Source organism: Haliaeetus leucocephalus, unplaced genomic scaffold (assembly GCF_000737465.1).
Source record: "Haliaeetus leucocephalus isolate CR32 unplaced genomic scaffold, Haliaeetus_leucocephalus-4.0 Scaffold384, whole genome shotgun sequence".
In the NCBI taxonomy this organism is placed as follows: Eukaryota; Metazoa; Chordata; class Aves; order Accipitriformes; family Accipitridae; genus Haliaeetus; species Haliaeetus leucocephalus.
In genome coordinates this window covers 738,268-754,387 of record NW_010972820.1, presented here as the reverse complement: position 1 = coordinate 754,387, position 16,120 = coordinate 738,268, and the positions used below count along the sequence as shown (strand labels likewise).

Here is a 16,120-nt window from a genome sequence, read left to right as displayed (position 1 = left end):
GGCGCCGTCCTCCCGCCTCGGGTCCCGGCGCTGCGCAGCCCCGCGGTGGGCGCCGCGCAGCAGCCGCGGAGCCGGGCGGGGGCGCTTCCCCGGGGAGTTTGGGCGCCGCGCGGGAACGGCGCGTTGTCCTCGCGGGGGGGGTTGGCAGCGCAGGGTCTGGGGCTGGTTTGTTCGCTTGGTGTCTTTTTCTTCCTGGGGTGTTGCTACGGGACGGAGAATCGCTGCCAAGGAAGGAGCGTAATGAATTGCAGCCGCGGGACCTGGTGCCGGTGCTGAAATGGTTAAGTTTCTCGTGGTACCTCTTTTTCCAGGACCATTATAAATGTTCTCGTTTAACAAACCGCCCCATACACCACCTGCTTTTCTATAGAAAGTGTTACAAAGTAAAGCCCCTTGAAATCCACGCTTAACAAAATAAGCACATAATCTTTCTAGGGAGAGACTATCAAACTTCCTCAATGAGTAGTTCCACTTTATTACTCAAATACAGGCCTGGAAGCTACCGTTTTGTGTTCGGCTAACGTTCCAGATATTACTGTATGAACCCTTAAATAACTTTTCTAGTCACTTCGTCTTTCTAGTAATTCACTGAAATTTTGTGTTATATTCTAATAGGAGAAAGGGCCGAAGCCAGAATTATAACTGTTTCCAAAAGACCTGACAAAAAAAGTTGCTTCAAGTTACAGCCTGAAATCATGCATTGAAATATCAGTACTTAAATGCTGCGCAGAAAGTTACAAATAGCTTTATAGCTAAAAATATACTGAAGAGATTTAAATCAGAAATGTTACTTTTTATTTAATCAAATACAAGTATGAAGTTAAATGTGCAGCTGCTTTGAAGAAGGAATCTTCAAAGTGTACCAAACCTAGATATATGGTTGATCACTCTACAGCTTTGGCAGTTTGAAAGAAGGTATTGCAGTAAATTACTTCACTTTGGATTTTTTTTTGGACATCTCAGGTTAACGTATGTACCGTTTGAAAGTCTTACAGAAACTTAGAATAATATGCTAAGAAAGAAGCTTACAGCTATAACTGAAATATAAGACACATATAGAAATGTATGTTTGGAGGTACCAGAACATCAGTAATATAACCTCCAATATGTACTGTAAAACATGTAAGAGTTGTTTTATTAGGTGGTGATTAACCACTTTTGGAGACGGGGTTACATTTAGCTGAAAATAATTGCAGTGCTACTAGAACTGATGTCTTTTTGCATAGAAGTGTCACTGGGGTATAATGACATGAAGATTTTAGTAAGCCATTACCGTAAAGCGAATTAGTCTGATTTTGTGTATGTAGTATTTTGTGTATGCAGAGTGTGAGGTAATTGCAGAGTCTTTATTTTCTGTATTCCTGGTTGTCATTTGTTTATCGAATTACTGCTTTGTCACTGAAGGGACATTATTTTTTTTTCAAACTCAGAAAGAGCATTGCTTTTGCAGTGCAACTCCCGGTAGGGTATAGACTAGTCCTGTCTAAATCAGTTTGGAAAACTGTTGAAATGTTGGTGTGTATTTGTTTGTTTTAAAGTCATTGTAATAACCAGCATATGGGAAATGTCCTTCTTAGGACAAAAGAGATGAAGGGAGCATGCGTCTTAATGACTGATTAGTAACACTGTAGAACACTAAGAAAAACAATACACTTTGATTTAAGCAATGAAATTGTTGAGATTAATGTATATCTGCTTATATGCGGATGGTACATAATCATTTAATCATCTATTTACGAGTAAATGCATAGTTGTGGTTGCAGATAATTTTTTTAATAATATGAAGAAAAAATATTAATTTGTACAAAAATTGTATTATTTTTATAACTTCTTTTTATTCAGACTTTGTTCTTTGGTTTTATGTTTCCACTTACCATATTTAACAAACAGTTGAAATTTTTTTTTTTTTTCTTTTTTAGTAATATTGCTGGACTCTAAAGCACAACAGACAGAGTTGGAATGGATTTCCTCTCCTCCCAATGGGGTAAGTACTCCAGGCAAAAATTAAGTTCCTAAAGATGAGTAGTTACTATACCAAAGCAATTGAAAGACTTGCTTTAAACTAGCTCCCCCTCATATTCCTCTCAGTAATCGTACGAAGTGTTTACAGCTTTTTCATTTTTAGAATGGAAAGAAGAGTACCTCAGGTTACAGTGTACAAATGTACAAGCTAATTAAAAGGAAGAGTCTGTTTAGAAACTCACCTAAATGTTCTCGGTAGGTTTATGTTTTGTGCTGTAATCCTTTGTGCTGTACCAGAAAGCTCTGTATATTTATAACATGGCATTTTAAATCACTTTTTCCTTCTTCCTTTAGCAACAGCAGATTTACTTCTGTGTGGAAACTTTCTAAAAATATGTTTTTCATTTTCTGTATAATGGGTGATCATAAATTTGTTTACGATGTTTTCTTTGTAATTGAATGGAACAGATTGAAGTGCTCTAAAATAAAAACATTTATACTGCAGATGTGTTTGAAATGACATTCCAAACTTGAAACATCCCCAAGTCTTGAGGAGCTTGATATCTGGAACTAGGCATGAATTATGTGGTTAAGGCCACCTCTAGCTTGCTTACAAATTAATCCCATGGTACTCCATGAAATGTACCATTGTAAAGCACATCATTATAAAAATTGAGAAGTTTCGAAACATTGGTGTTATTGTCTTATTTATTATATACGTAACATTGAGAAATGCTGCTTTCAGTCTGAATTAAAAGTGGTGTAAACCCCCTTCGTCCTCAAGCCTTGAGGAAGAACATTTTCAGAAAGATATAATGGGTATATTGTCCTACCTTAGCTCAGTCCTACCTTAACTTAGTCTGACAAATCATAAATGGACAGTTCTTACTCATGGAAGCAGTCTTGCTGAATCCATTGCGACTTCTTGCATGAGCAAGGACTTGGGGGATCAGGCCCTTAATCTTTAGCACATTAAGAAATCTGGAGCCAGAAGACCGTGAAATGTGAGTGGGGATATAAAAGTGTAACAAATCCTTTAAATAAGAAGAATGAAAATCTGAAAGTGTCTTTCTTTAAAAGCAAGATCGTAAAATCAATACAAGCATAAACTGGAAACGAATCTGAGGACTTCAGAAAGAATGTAATGCAAGCTCGACGCGTATGATGGCTAATAACCTCGGCATTAGCGTTTTGCACTGATTGAAGCCTTTACCAGAGGTGTTTGAAAGATTAGCTTGGTGGCAATTATATTAGGCTAACCTGTAGATAATGAAGGACGTGTCAACATGTTACACATGTCAGTATACTGAAAGATGAAACTAGAGTCAAATTCAACAAATAGTAAAAGCCAACTTTCAGAGGTAGAAGCTAATTTCAATGAGGATTTAAAAGTGAATCAAAACTAATGGCTAGATTCGTATGTGTGAAAATGTTCAGAAATAGTTGCCTATAAATTAACATAAAAGTACAATTTTAATAATGTAATTTTGAAAAAAAAAATGTTTTTCTAGTTTTCATTACTGAATTTTCTACTATGCAATAAAGACTTCATGGGAGTAAACACAGAAAATCTTCTTCTTGAGAGAAATTACAGCATCATCACACTACGGAATATATCAGCCAGACACTCGTTAAATGCCTCATTCAACTGCAAATGTTACATCTAACAATGATCTCAAACAATGTTAAGATAACTAAGAAGTTAAACCACCATATATTGAAACCAATAGAACAGGGTGCATTGAAGTGGAATTGTATGTATATCACCATATGTTGCAGCAGGACAAAGAAAAGTTGAATTTTCTTGCTGTAAAAGCTATCACGGAATTGATCGCTTTAAAGAGACTTTAATGAAACATGACCTCAGATGGCATAGGTGAAAACATCCTGAAATACTGATGTATTTTCTTCCCCACAGAGAAGCAGGTACACCTCCAGTGGACTACGTGAAATAATAGTTCTGTGATTACACAATTGAATCATGTCATATTTCCTTAATTTTTTAGGAAAACCATACTCCATGGCTTTGGGAAAATATGGAAAGACAGACTTCAGTGTTTAATGCTAGGGATAACGTAAAGTAGGACTTCTTATCTGAATTTAGTGTTTTGTATTGTTTTCCTGGACTACAGCATATGAATCCCTCTGATACTAGCTAGTCTCACGTAGTGGGCTTTTGACTCCAAGAAGGCTCATTTGTGTTGTAGTATGAAAAATGGTTTGATTTTGTTAAATGTATTTTGTTTGTTTTTGTTTTTCTTTCTGTTTGGTTTTTTTTGGGGGGGAGGGGGCGGTGGGGATTTGTTTTGACAGAGCAGTCCACATCAAAACCCGAGGAGTCAGATTCTGTTGTGTGGTGCATTAGAGTTACTTTCACTCCAAAGATACGATACGTTGTCTAACTGGAATATCTCATTGCAGAATCTGGCTTGGTGTTTTGAGGGAGGACTGCTTACGCAAGATAAAAAATAAAACAAACAAAACCACCGAACCAACTCAAAAAACCCCAAACCAACACTACCTGATGTGAAATGGAGAATATAAAAATCAGTAAAATTTTAGGCTTCATGCCTTTTTTGTCATCCTTGTGGATTTTTTTAATTGTGTTTTCTTTTTTTTTTTTTTTCTTTTTCAATGTGGCAGAGCCAAAAGCCTCAGTCCAGGGCCCTGTTTTTTTCTTTTCCTTGTTTGTACTAGTTCTTATAGAGGGGGAAAAGATCTTATTCAAATCTAATAAATCTATTATGAATATAGACTACCTTCTGTTCTGACATTAATACAGTTCCATATGCAATCAGTTCAGTTAACTCCATGAGCATTTAATAATATATTTCAATCATTTAATACCATATGCATATATAATACCATACATACCACGTCTGTATTAACTGTAGGTCTTTGAAATGCACTTTGATATTTGCAGCTTCTGTGCATTTTAGCATCTGCAGCCGTGATATATTTTGTGGTGATAACTTCCAGCATCAGTTCAGCCACATCTGCTTTTTCTTGGAGCAGTGCACCAACATTAAAATGATCTCATCTGCTGTCAAATAGGCTTGCAAAGTACTGTATACTGCATGGCTGCTGGTCTGGGAAACCAATGCCTTCCACGCTTGGTTACCGGTGTAAGGAATGTCTGTGGGAGCTCCATCCTGCAGAGGTGCCGGGTGTGCTAGTCCCACAAAGCACTTAAGCACATGCTTACCATTAAGCTCATAAGTACTGTCATTGATCTTAAGCGTGATCTTAAGTGCATTATTGACACCGGGCCAGAGGGCGAAGCGCCATACGGAGAAGTTGTGGTTCCCTATGTCATTGGGTGAGGATAGCTCAACCCCCTCCCCCACCTAATTTATTACAGCTGTGGTTTCTGCAGTGAATTAAATGTTACAAGAAATGTGAAAAAAGGTGAGAGGCAGATATTGTTTTGGTTACACCTGGGCGGATCTGCCTGGCTGATTTCAGTGGAAGGTTTGCCATTGCCGGAGGTGCAATTTCCCACGCCACCAAAGGCTGTTAAAGACTACGGGGCTGTTGGAGCCTTACGGGTTTGTTACATAGTTGGTATCCTAAAGAGGGAACAACAACAAAAAACAGGCTTTGAACCAGTGAACTTTCAGTCATGTGGGTTGTTCTTAATTACGTATGTAATCTCATGGTTCATTTGAACTCCCAACTAAATGAAGTTTGCTCCTTTTAACATGGATGGGGCCACTGAACCAAATGTGAGGTGAGGAGCTCCTGCTTACCTTCTTTGGTCTGTAAGTAGAACAGAAGGTGGACTGAACAAAAAGGGGACAACCAAAATGTTTTCTTGCTTTCAGATTTTTAATTCTGTCCTTTTTCTCTTGCCCTCTGTCTCTGTGCCACTTCCATCATGTAGCAGTGAAAATCGTCTGACTCACAAGTTTCGGGGCCCGGTCCCATGCTTTCAGTACAACTGAGAGTTCCACTGGAAGTTTTATGTACACAGGTTTTATGTACTGTAACATTAGGCAATTTCAGTTTCTAAGACTTCACTGATTTTAGGTTTCTCTGGAAGCAGAGCTGCCTCCCTCCTTCTGGTCTCTGCTTATCCAAGACTGTCATGACCTTAACGAAAAGTGGGAGAGCCTAGTGCATAATCAGAATTTGGTATGCTGAACAGCCTTCTCTGGAGCTTCCTCTTTACAACTGTGCCCATGATGAGACAATGATTTTTTGAAGTTCTTTATATGTGGGAAAGACATGGAGGAAGAGAGAGCCTGCAGCTGCGTTAATGTGTATTTTCTTCATTTGCGCTCTTAAGAGTATTTTAACAATAACCTACTTTTTATGGAACCATACTGTTAAAAAGGAGGGGGACTTGAGTTGTGTGAAGCCTTTTAAAATACACAGTAGTTACATCTGGTGGCATACTTGTTTTGTATTACTAACTGTTTGTTATTGTTTTAGTGGGAAGAAATTAGTGGACTGGATGAAAACTACACTCCTATACGAACATACCAGGTATGCCAGGTGATGGAATCAAACCAAAACAACTGGCTTCGGACTAACTGGATTGCAAAAAGCAATGCACAAAGGATTTTTGTAGAACTGAAATTCACTCTGAGGGATTGTAACAGTCTTCCTGGAGTTCTGGGGACTTGTAAAGAAACTTTTAACTTGTATTATTATGAAACAGACTACGACACTGGCAGGAATATCCGAGAAAACCAATATGTAAAAATAGACACTATTGCAGCAGATGAAAGTTTTACCCAGGGTGATCTTGGGGAGAGAAAAATGAAACTTAACACAGAGGTGAGAGAAATTGGACCTTTGTCCAAAAAAGGATTCTATCTTGCATTTCAGGATGTAGGGGCCTGCATTGCTTTGGTCTCTGTCAAAGTCTACTACAAGAAGTGCTGGTCCATCATTGAGAACTTAGCTATTTTTCCTGACACAGTGACTGGCTCAGAGTTTTCCTCTTTAGTTGAAGTACGAGGAACTTGTGTCAGCAGTGCGGAGGAGGAGGCAGAGAACTCGCCGAAAATGCACTGTAGCGCGGAGGGAGAATGGTTAGTGCCTATTGGAAAATGTATCTGCAAAGCAGGATACCAGCAAAAAGGAGACACGTGTGAACGTAAGTAAACATACAACTTGCTGTAATATGTATGCTATAGGTCAGGTTTTCCCAGTTTTTTTTTTTTTTTTTTTTTTCCCCCAAGAGAAATACATCATCAATCTGCTTTCAAAGTTTTCGGATCTCCAATCTGTAAACTTCAAGCTGACTAATCTAAAGCAGTCAGCCCTTCTGGATATGGACATCAGCGGTTGCATACTGTGTTTTTAAATTTAAACAAGAAAAGTTAAAAGTTGTATAAAGTATAAATATAGAGTCAGGACTAAGATTTTAAACCAGTTAAGGTGATGTTCCTTGTACCTCTTGGTAATGCAGAGCAAATCATACCTATCACAGAACATTGTATCAATAGTCTTGGATATAAGTAGTTAACCAGTTTGTTCTTTCACATGATCTGTGACAGAATTATAAGGAAACTAAAACAGGAGGTGAACTTAGAATGAGGTGTGGTTAGTAATGGGAAGAATACACACACAAAAACTGAGTTAGACTTTTGTGTCAAGTGTATAAAATTTCAAACACAAGATAGATCTTTCAAACAGAATATCAAGTTTTCAGAAGAAAGTATGTTTTCCTTTCTACAGTATCTTTTTGCATAAAGCTAACTCTAAACTTTTGGCTTGCAGTGGGATCATGGTGATTAGTTTAAAATACTAGCAAATCAGAGACTACTAAGTTGTACTTTCTAATTCAGACTGATTCAGTTATCCATGTTCTTAGAATGATACCTACCCTTAGCATTGCTTTCACTGGGGCTACATGTGTAAGGTATTTCTGCTTAGCGTGAGAAAGGATATTTCATTCTTTCCTTACAGTAAAATCAAGAGAACAGGCAGTTTGTTTGAAGACATGTATTTTCATGTACATTTAACACAAGGTCTGTCATCTTTATCGTAAGATAACACAAGGAGTTACATATCACCATATTTTTGTTGTAAGATAGGCAGACATTTGTTGGTGAGAAATGTTGTAAGTCAAAAACTGGAAAAAAAGCCCACAAATCTGTGAAGAGGAGAAACCTACAGAATCTCAAAACCAAAGCTGGCATCAGTCACTGAATCTGACGTGTCTGTGTGAGGACTTCAAAATCTGTAGAGGATTAGGGACACCCTAAAACAAAGTAAATGAGTCTCCTTATTAGTCATTTGTCCTCAGAAAAAAACACACTTGTGTTCTTGGCAAGTTTTTACGAGGAAATTCGGTACAAGGTGAAGTGAGTGGAGTTGATCTGAGGCCTTTGTAGCCTTGCACAAATCTTTCATTGTTCTGTTGGGAAGGGATGAGGGCTTATACACTGTGGAGGGTGATCTCATTAGGAGTAATTGTAATGTGAAAAACTGCCCCCATGAAACCATTCAGTAGACTGTATCAAAGCTCTGTTAAAAATATTAAGTGCTGTGTCCTGTAGAAGCCTGTTTTGAGGTTTTCAAATGCCTTTTTGGAGTGACTGACTTTTTTTTCCTTTTCTTAGCTAACTTGCTCTTGATTACAGACCTAGTCATGGTTGATGTAATTAATATACTAATTTTATTTGACTTTCAATAAAGGAGAGAAAGTATCCAAAAAAGAAAGCAGTGTATGTTGGGAAATGTGTGGGGGGCAGGAGCTGAGTGAGCATGGGGGAGATGGATAGAGAAGAAATTGGTGTTTGGTAACTGGAATTCAAGTAACCTGTTTATTAAACAGGCTCCTTAATTTCTAACCGCACTGATGTTGACAAAAGAATTAAATGATAACTTGTACTTGAGTATAGTAGCGTGCTCATTTGCAAGAACACTTCCCATTTTTGGCTTGCTTTCAAAGCAGTCGCTAAGAGAATACGCGACTCTGGAAACAGTCCAGAGGATCATTTATGGTATTTTTCCTCTTTTCTTTCAGTGATCCTGTTAAGAGTTTCAAAACAAACTCTGGCTCCATATTGAGGCAAGTTAATGTAGTTGAGAGGGAAAAGGTGGGAGGCAGGCGCTCGCCGAATGCGCGCCGTTGGCAGCTCCGAGTCGGAGCGATCTGGGTGACTGTGGCGCACAATAGTAATTGCCGTCTGTGATACTTGTTAGCCGTGTCTGTGCTCGAGGCTGTTATTAAGTATGATCAACTATGTAGTGACCGATAATACAGCTGGCACGCTGATACCGCGTCTGTTTTTTGTGACAGATATTGAGAGAAACTTATCTGAACATTGACACTAATGCAACCGGCTATCTGTTACTGTCAAGCTGTGTAACAGATCAAGCAGAAGCAAGTTGGCATGTGCTTCCTTAACCCAGAGCTTTTATAGCCCTGTCTGAGGGCTCACTTCTGCAAATACTTTGTACCTGGCATGCTGCGTGACTTCTTTGGGACTGCTCGTGGCAGAAAGCATTGTGCTCTGTCAGGATGGGCAGAAGTCTGTGATTCCTCTCTCACACTTGCTAAAGCTCAGCTGAATTAACTTAACACAATAGGAGGGTCTTTTAAAGATACAGAATAATACCTTATCTGGCTGCGTTGTAGCAAAGGTAGGAGTAGATGGCCACATTGTAGTTCCAAATAGATCTTCAGCCTGTAGCTCAGTGGGGATTTTCATTTGTGTGATGCTAGCTTGATTGGCTGGCTGTGATTGAAGAATGTTCCTTTTGCATACAGCTTCTCTCCTGTGTGTGAAATTTATTGAATTCGGATACTAAAACAATTGAATTTTGATTTATACAGAACTCTGCACTGGATGTGTTGCCAGAAGATTTTTTTGTTGCATGAATGTAAGTAACCAGTAGTGCTGGAATGATAAGGAAGAAAACAATTGTGAGCGATGAAACACATAACCTGGAAAATGAGCTCCCATGTGTTCCTTCTTCAGTGCTCAATCTTTCAAACTGAATTAATTTTTTTTTTTTGGATGTACACTGATTACTTCTCGCTATAGGTGTGCCAAGGAGTCTGTGCCACCTCAGTGATCTGTCGTGATAACACACATACACAAGAGAGCCAAATTCCAGAGATCTCACAATTGTCATGTAAAGCAAAAACTTAAAGCTGGGTGAAACAAACATGAGAAAACTAGATAAGCATCTGAACTTTGAGTTGCAGATTCTGTTGCTTATGTGCAAGGATGCTATCTCCTCAGTGTTGATCTTATGCCTGCTGGTGTGTGGCACTAGACTTAGGTGTGGAAGCTGTACATTTTAAAGGGTTGTCTTGAAAAGTACCTAGCAAAGGTGCCAGAAAGGTACTTAGAAATATTCAGTTCTTCCAACATTGTGTATTGCGTCTGTTCTGGAAAAAAACCACAAAACCCACCAACCACAAAAACCCAATACAGTTCTCAGTAGCTGTACTGGACTCCCAATAGGTCTAACTTCGATTTTTTTCTCACAGTGGAGTTCAGTCGATATGGTGTGCATGTAAGGAGCACACTGCAATCAGTGATTGGTATTTGAAGGTGAAAGCAATTCTTTGAGAACTTCTAGTGTAATGTATTTTCCATCTGTTTCATGTTAGTTGGGGGTGGGGAGGGAGGGAATTCAATTTATTCAATCAGAACAGTAGAGTGATATTTCAGAAGGTGAGAAGCATCTCTTAATATGACTGTACTGAGAAATTACATAGATGATTGGGCACCAAGTCCAAAAATTCAGATTTCTAGGGAAAGCCAAATGGGTCCATTTTACTGTTAAACATTTTATAATACTGTATGCATTAACAGTTGTTTTATGGGCCCCCAAATGGGGAGGGGGTTACAGCTATTTGTACATTTTGTCTTGGTGAGGTAAAAAGGGAGCTACAGGCTTTTCTTTCCAAACTTTGTCATGTGCTGTACACTGTGCCAGACTGCAAGCTGCATCTGTTCCTTCTGTTTTTTCTTCTTGGGACAAACTTTTATCTCTTTACTTTGTGAAATATTACTTGATAACAGATCTAGAAACCAAATTTGCTTTATGCTTGGCATATTTGTGGTAAAGTATGTGTGGCTGTGGTTTTTTGTTTGGTTGGTTTTTTTGTTTTTGTTTTCTAATATTACTCCACTTAGGAGCAGATGTGCCACAAGTTTATTAGTAGAAGGCAATGAATTAAGGGGGTAATGTGAATAAGCTGTCATAAAAAAATGTTGCCCTGTTTCTAAAAAGCCCAAGTTGCGCATATTGTGACTTAGGTGTAGAGTTTAGCTCAGGTAGTGTGTCCCAAAAGTTGTAGGTGACCTGCAGCTTGAGTAACCTATGTTGACATTCCTACATTTTCAACTTGAAAATGTTTTGCTTTGTGCAGAAGGGAAAAAATTATAGGAAACTTTTTCAATGGCATTTATATCGTCAAAACTCTAAATGTTTCCTTTTTTGAAGAAGACTTACCTTTCTTCCATTTGCCTCCAAAATTACTCTAGGGAAGAGAATGTAATTATTCTCAGCAAATTGAACCAGAGCAGAGAATGAGGATATCTCCGAGTCTTGTCATTTTCTCTGAAGCCAATGGAAGTTCAACAGGAAAGTGTCTACCTCTTTCCCTTTTTATCCCCTAATATATTAAATAATTTTTCTGTCCTTTTTAAAGAAAGGTCGGTGTGATCTGATATGAGATCACAGATACAACTGCATAGGAAGTATTGGATTTAAAAAAAAACAAAAAAAAAAGGTAAATATCTTTCCAAAGTATCGTAACAGAAAAATATAGCAGGTAGTTTTAAGGTAAAAGTAAGACCTTCTAGCTAGATGGTCAAGAATACTGAAGGTGTTTCTACTATGAAATGCACAGCTGTGATTTCTGCTTCCAGCCCCCTTTGGAGTTTCTAGAAAGTCAAATGTCCTGGCTTTCTTTCACCCTGGAGTCTTCTTGTCAGAGAGATGTGGTAGAAAAATATATTTTTTTGCTATATATTTCTTTCAGAACAGTCTAGTGTTCATAAGGAGGATGATTTTCACAAATTTGGCAGTCTCCCCAAGTCATTTGGGTTTCTTTGACCTACTTTGTTCATGTTCTTCAGCCTTTTGGATGTGTCAACACAGAGAAGAGAGGGGGAGAGGAGCTATGTCTACTGTTAAACACGTCCTCTTCGAAAAGTGGTTTCCAAATTAAATCATACAAAATGGCTTGTGTTCTCACAGCATTTGTTCCAGGTCTCCTCTGGGTTGCCTTTTGGCCCTAAGATCCAATTATTTTTTTTATACTGTTCCTTTGCCTGAAATGTCTGAATTCGTTTCAGTATGATTACAGGCCGTCATAGTTTTGGTGATACAGCATCCTCTCTCAAGTGTGACATGAAGGTACGTGAGAAGTAAGGTTATGTTAACTTGAAGTGATCAAGTGGTGGAGGCGGTTGAAACCAGCTAGTTCTCATCCATAATGCCATCAGAGTGATCCCTAAAATGAATTAACTGCAGAGCTACTGACGGGTTTAGTTTCCAGTGAAATAGTTGTTTTGCTCCAGAAGAGCTGACAGGAGTGAAATAGCACATGCAGGTGGGCAATCAGGAGCCGAGATTCTACAAGGGAAATTGTTGGATGATGTAGTTGAATGTAGAGCTTTTTCCTTTCTCCAGCCTCTCTTCTGTCCCAGCCCACCCCACCCCCTGACCCTCTGTTCCTCTTCCCAGATTCTGTTGACTCCAGGAACTCCAGGAATTAATTTGATTTTTGCATTTTACTAGCTGTTTGCTGAATATAAATTTCTTAAACTAAATTTGTTGTACTTTTTTTTTTTTTTTTTTGGTCACATTCACTGCTGTGCACAGATTTTGAAATCAAAACAAAGCCAGCAATGAAACCTAACAGAATCTTAGTAATTTCTCCTTTAGTTACAGAGGAAGCACTAAAGCTGTCTTTTTACGGGTCTGGGATGCCACTGCTGAATTAGCTATGGTTGCTCAACAGCTGGGCCATTAAGTCCTTAGCCATAAAGTCTGTCTTCTGTTTGTTCTAAATGAAGCTTTAGTTGGTATTTAGAAATGGAATCTCATCGTGTCAAGCCTGTTGCCCAAAACCATACATCTTGCTTCTCAGACAAACTTTTCTGCCCAGAAATGTCTTGTGAAAGTTGCAATAGGCATGTAGTAGCTTTGTTATTATTTTCTACGTGTAAAAGATTTTCCTAGAAGAAGAAGCAACTGGCTTGCTTGGAAATTCTGTAGGTTTTTTGGTTTGGTTTGGGTTGGGTTTTTTGTCCAGGTTTTCTGTTAACCTCTGAGAATTAAGTCACTAAAAATAAATTTAAATATTCTTTTATTTCTGAGTACAAATGGGAGAAGCGACACATACAGTCCTTGTTAGGGGACTCTCAAGTGTACATGCATTCCATTAAATATGACTGTTAGCTTTTTTAAGAAAACAAAACAAGACAAAACCCACCCCCCCAGCCAGAAAACAATGTTCCAGGAACTGAGAAAAGGAGAGTTAGTAGGTTACAGAGAAACTGAAAGTAGAGATCATTTAATGGAAGAACTGATCACAGGAAAGAGGGGAACATGTTAAGTGTTTAACTAATCTACTTTATGTATCTGTAGGACATCTATTATATGGATGGTGAAATGCTGTTCAAAGTTGTTCAGGTAAACTGCAGTTCAAAGTGTAAGTGGTTCTCTGAAAACAAGGAGCCTTAAGCAAAGGAGTGAAGTGGAGGTTCTTATTCGAGAATTGGGACAGCCATACATGCATGTTTGGTACTGAAGTTGAAAGAAAATAAAAATTATGTGAACAAAATGTTTGCTTAACTGGATTAGCTTTTGAATTTTGCTGCATCCCAAACTTCCTCTGTTATCATGAAAATATTTGCCCCCTGTCCCCCCAACAGTTGATATATATTAAGCAGTATTAAATCTTTAAGAATATCTTTCTGTTTTTGCTTGGGAAACTGTGGAGATACTTTTCTCTTTATGTGGGTTTTCACTTAGTATCATGCTTATTACCACTTGAACTACAGTGTAAAAATTAATTGTTGCTTCTTGACCTCTCGGCATTAAATATCAGTGTTTTTCCTGTACTGTGCAAGCTCTGTCTGCAATGCTAATTTAGTTATTAAAAACAATAAGCTGTACACAGCTTGTGGATTAACACTTTTTAAATTGAAAACAAGTAAAACATTTCCAAATTAGTATCTGCAAAGAGAAAATAGATCTTTCAAAGTGTACTCAATACATATACTTTGTTTATGTCATGATTGGTTCCCCCCCCTAGAAATACTACTTTGTTAATAAAAACTTAAGGCTGGAACCAAGTTAAGAATAAAACAATTTGTAAGGGGTTTCCTTAAAAGTATTAGAAAAGTATGTGCAGGGAGCTTATTAAAAACCAAACACAGTTCACATGATGGGAAAAATATGTAGATGTTTTCTACTGTAAGCCTTCACAGAATGTTGTGGCATCAAGCAGAAAGAAAAAAAAAAGGGAGGGGGGAAGGCAGGTTCACTGTTTCATTCAGCATTACCATCTTTAATTTCATAAAAAGTAACCTCTCTTTAGAGGATGATGTATCTAATTTCTTCTAGAACCTTGCATTATTGAGAAAACAGCAGCAAGAGCAAATATCTTTAAGACATTTTTATAAACAGTCTTCTTACTTAGAGCAGCTTTTATCCCTGTGCACTTCCAAAACTTTCTGTTGCCTGTGTCTGTCACAGTGAGTTCTCTTGTCCCTGATACTAATGAAAAATATGTTATATGTGAAAGTGAATAGTATCCTAGTTAATAGTTCACAGCAGAAACTTTCTTTTCTGTGGGAATCTCATATTTCATTTCTTGTTCTCAGACGTATCAGCAGTATGTCCGGTGTCTCTGGTGAAGGAGTATTCTTGTGTACTTTTCCATTAACGACTGTTTCTGACTCCGTCATGTCTCCCTAATAAACACAACATGCCAACATACTGGAGAGTGACGGTTCAGTTTTTAATGCTTTTTTCCTTACTTCTATTTTTCTTCATTAAGAACAGATTTTCCTTTTAGGAAAAATTATCTTTTAGAAGCTATATGCATTTCAGGAAATTTTGCTCAATATTAAGCTAATTTATAAGTACAATTCAGAGTAGCAAAGGCAACCAAGTATAAAACTTGTGTGAGATCAGAATTGGGCTCAATTATTGTCCTTCTAGAGTCCTGATCCTGTCAACGCATGTACCTGTATAGCTTTATTTAGCTGGGTGGCCCCGCTGCCTATCCTAAGGAGGATAAAGTTGCTCACATCTGTAAGAAACATCAGGGTTTTTTACCCAAGGTAAACTGATACCTTTAACTTCTTAATTTTTATGGTTTGGATTAGTTACATGTGTCTCTTGGCAAGACATGGCTCTCCTGCAATAATATCAAGCATTTTTCTAATAAAAGTCTAATTAACTGTAATTATTAGTATTTTCTGACACCTGGCATACCTCAAATGTGTGTGATTGATGGGTAAAAAGGAAGTACATGATTAAAGAAACTAATTGGTATTATTTTGCAATGTATTTAATATACATAAATGCAAAGATTATTTCTTGCTGTAATTCTGAAATAAGTTAAGCATTCAATTTTGAGAAGCTGGTGCAAGTGTAGAGCCCTGGCTTGCTGGTTGGCTACTGATTTTTTTGTTCTAAACAAAAAAATTTCTGATAGTACGTATTGCCATAAATAAACATGCTGTAGAAAGTGTAAAAATGGGGCTCCTACTTTTCAGTAAAGTTATCACTATTTTAAGGAAGTAAAGCCTAACGCAGAAAACTGTCTGTAGGACTGCGGGCTGAGGCATCATCCCTTGAACTTCATGGCAAGAATCCCATTAACTCGATGGGAGTAACATCATGTGTTAATATATTCCTACTGAGGAAAGTACTAAAGTTTTAAGTAACTAAGAATATACAAAACCCTAAAACTTTTATGTTGATGAAACATATTTAAATGCATGTTTGATTAGATGTGCTTTTCTGAATTGTAGGTGTTGTGCTGGTATAAATGTGTACAGAGAAGTAACTATAAATGGGACTAAGAAATTCCACTGATGGTACATGACATGTATAACCTCTAGGATAATTAGTGGCTATAACTTGTTATTATTCTTTCCTTACATGTAGTGAATGTGAAATATCACCCAGCCTAGATGACTGGTGCTCATTTTTCCAG

General features: G+C 37.8%; 1 protein-coding gene across 2 annotated transcripts in view; it reads left to right on the top strand.

Annotated features, from left to right (window-relative positions):
• Positions 1-16,120, top strand: part of EPHA7 (EPH receptor A7) — a 162,337-nt gene that overhangs the window by 2,581 nt on the left and 143,636 nt on the right. For both annotated transcript variants that reach the window (XM_010573338.1, XM_010573337.1), the window contains exons 2-3: positions 1,920-1,984; positions 6,397-7,066. In XM_010573338.1, coding sequence (XP_010571640.1) covers positions 1,920-1,984; positions 6,397-7,066 — 735 coding nt within the window. The remainder of the gene's footprint in view (positions 1-1,919; positions 1,985-6,396; positions 7,067-16,120) is intronic.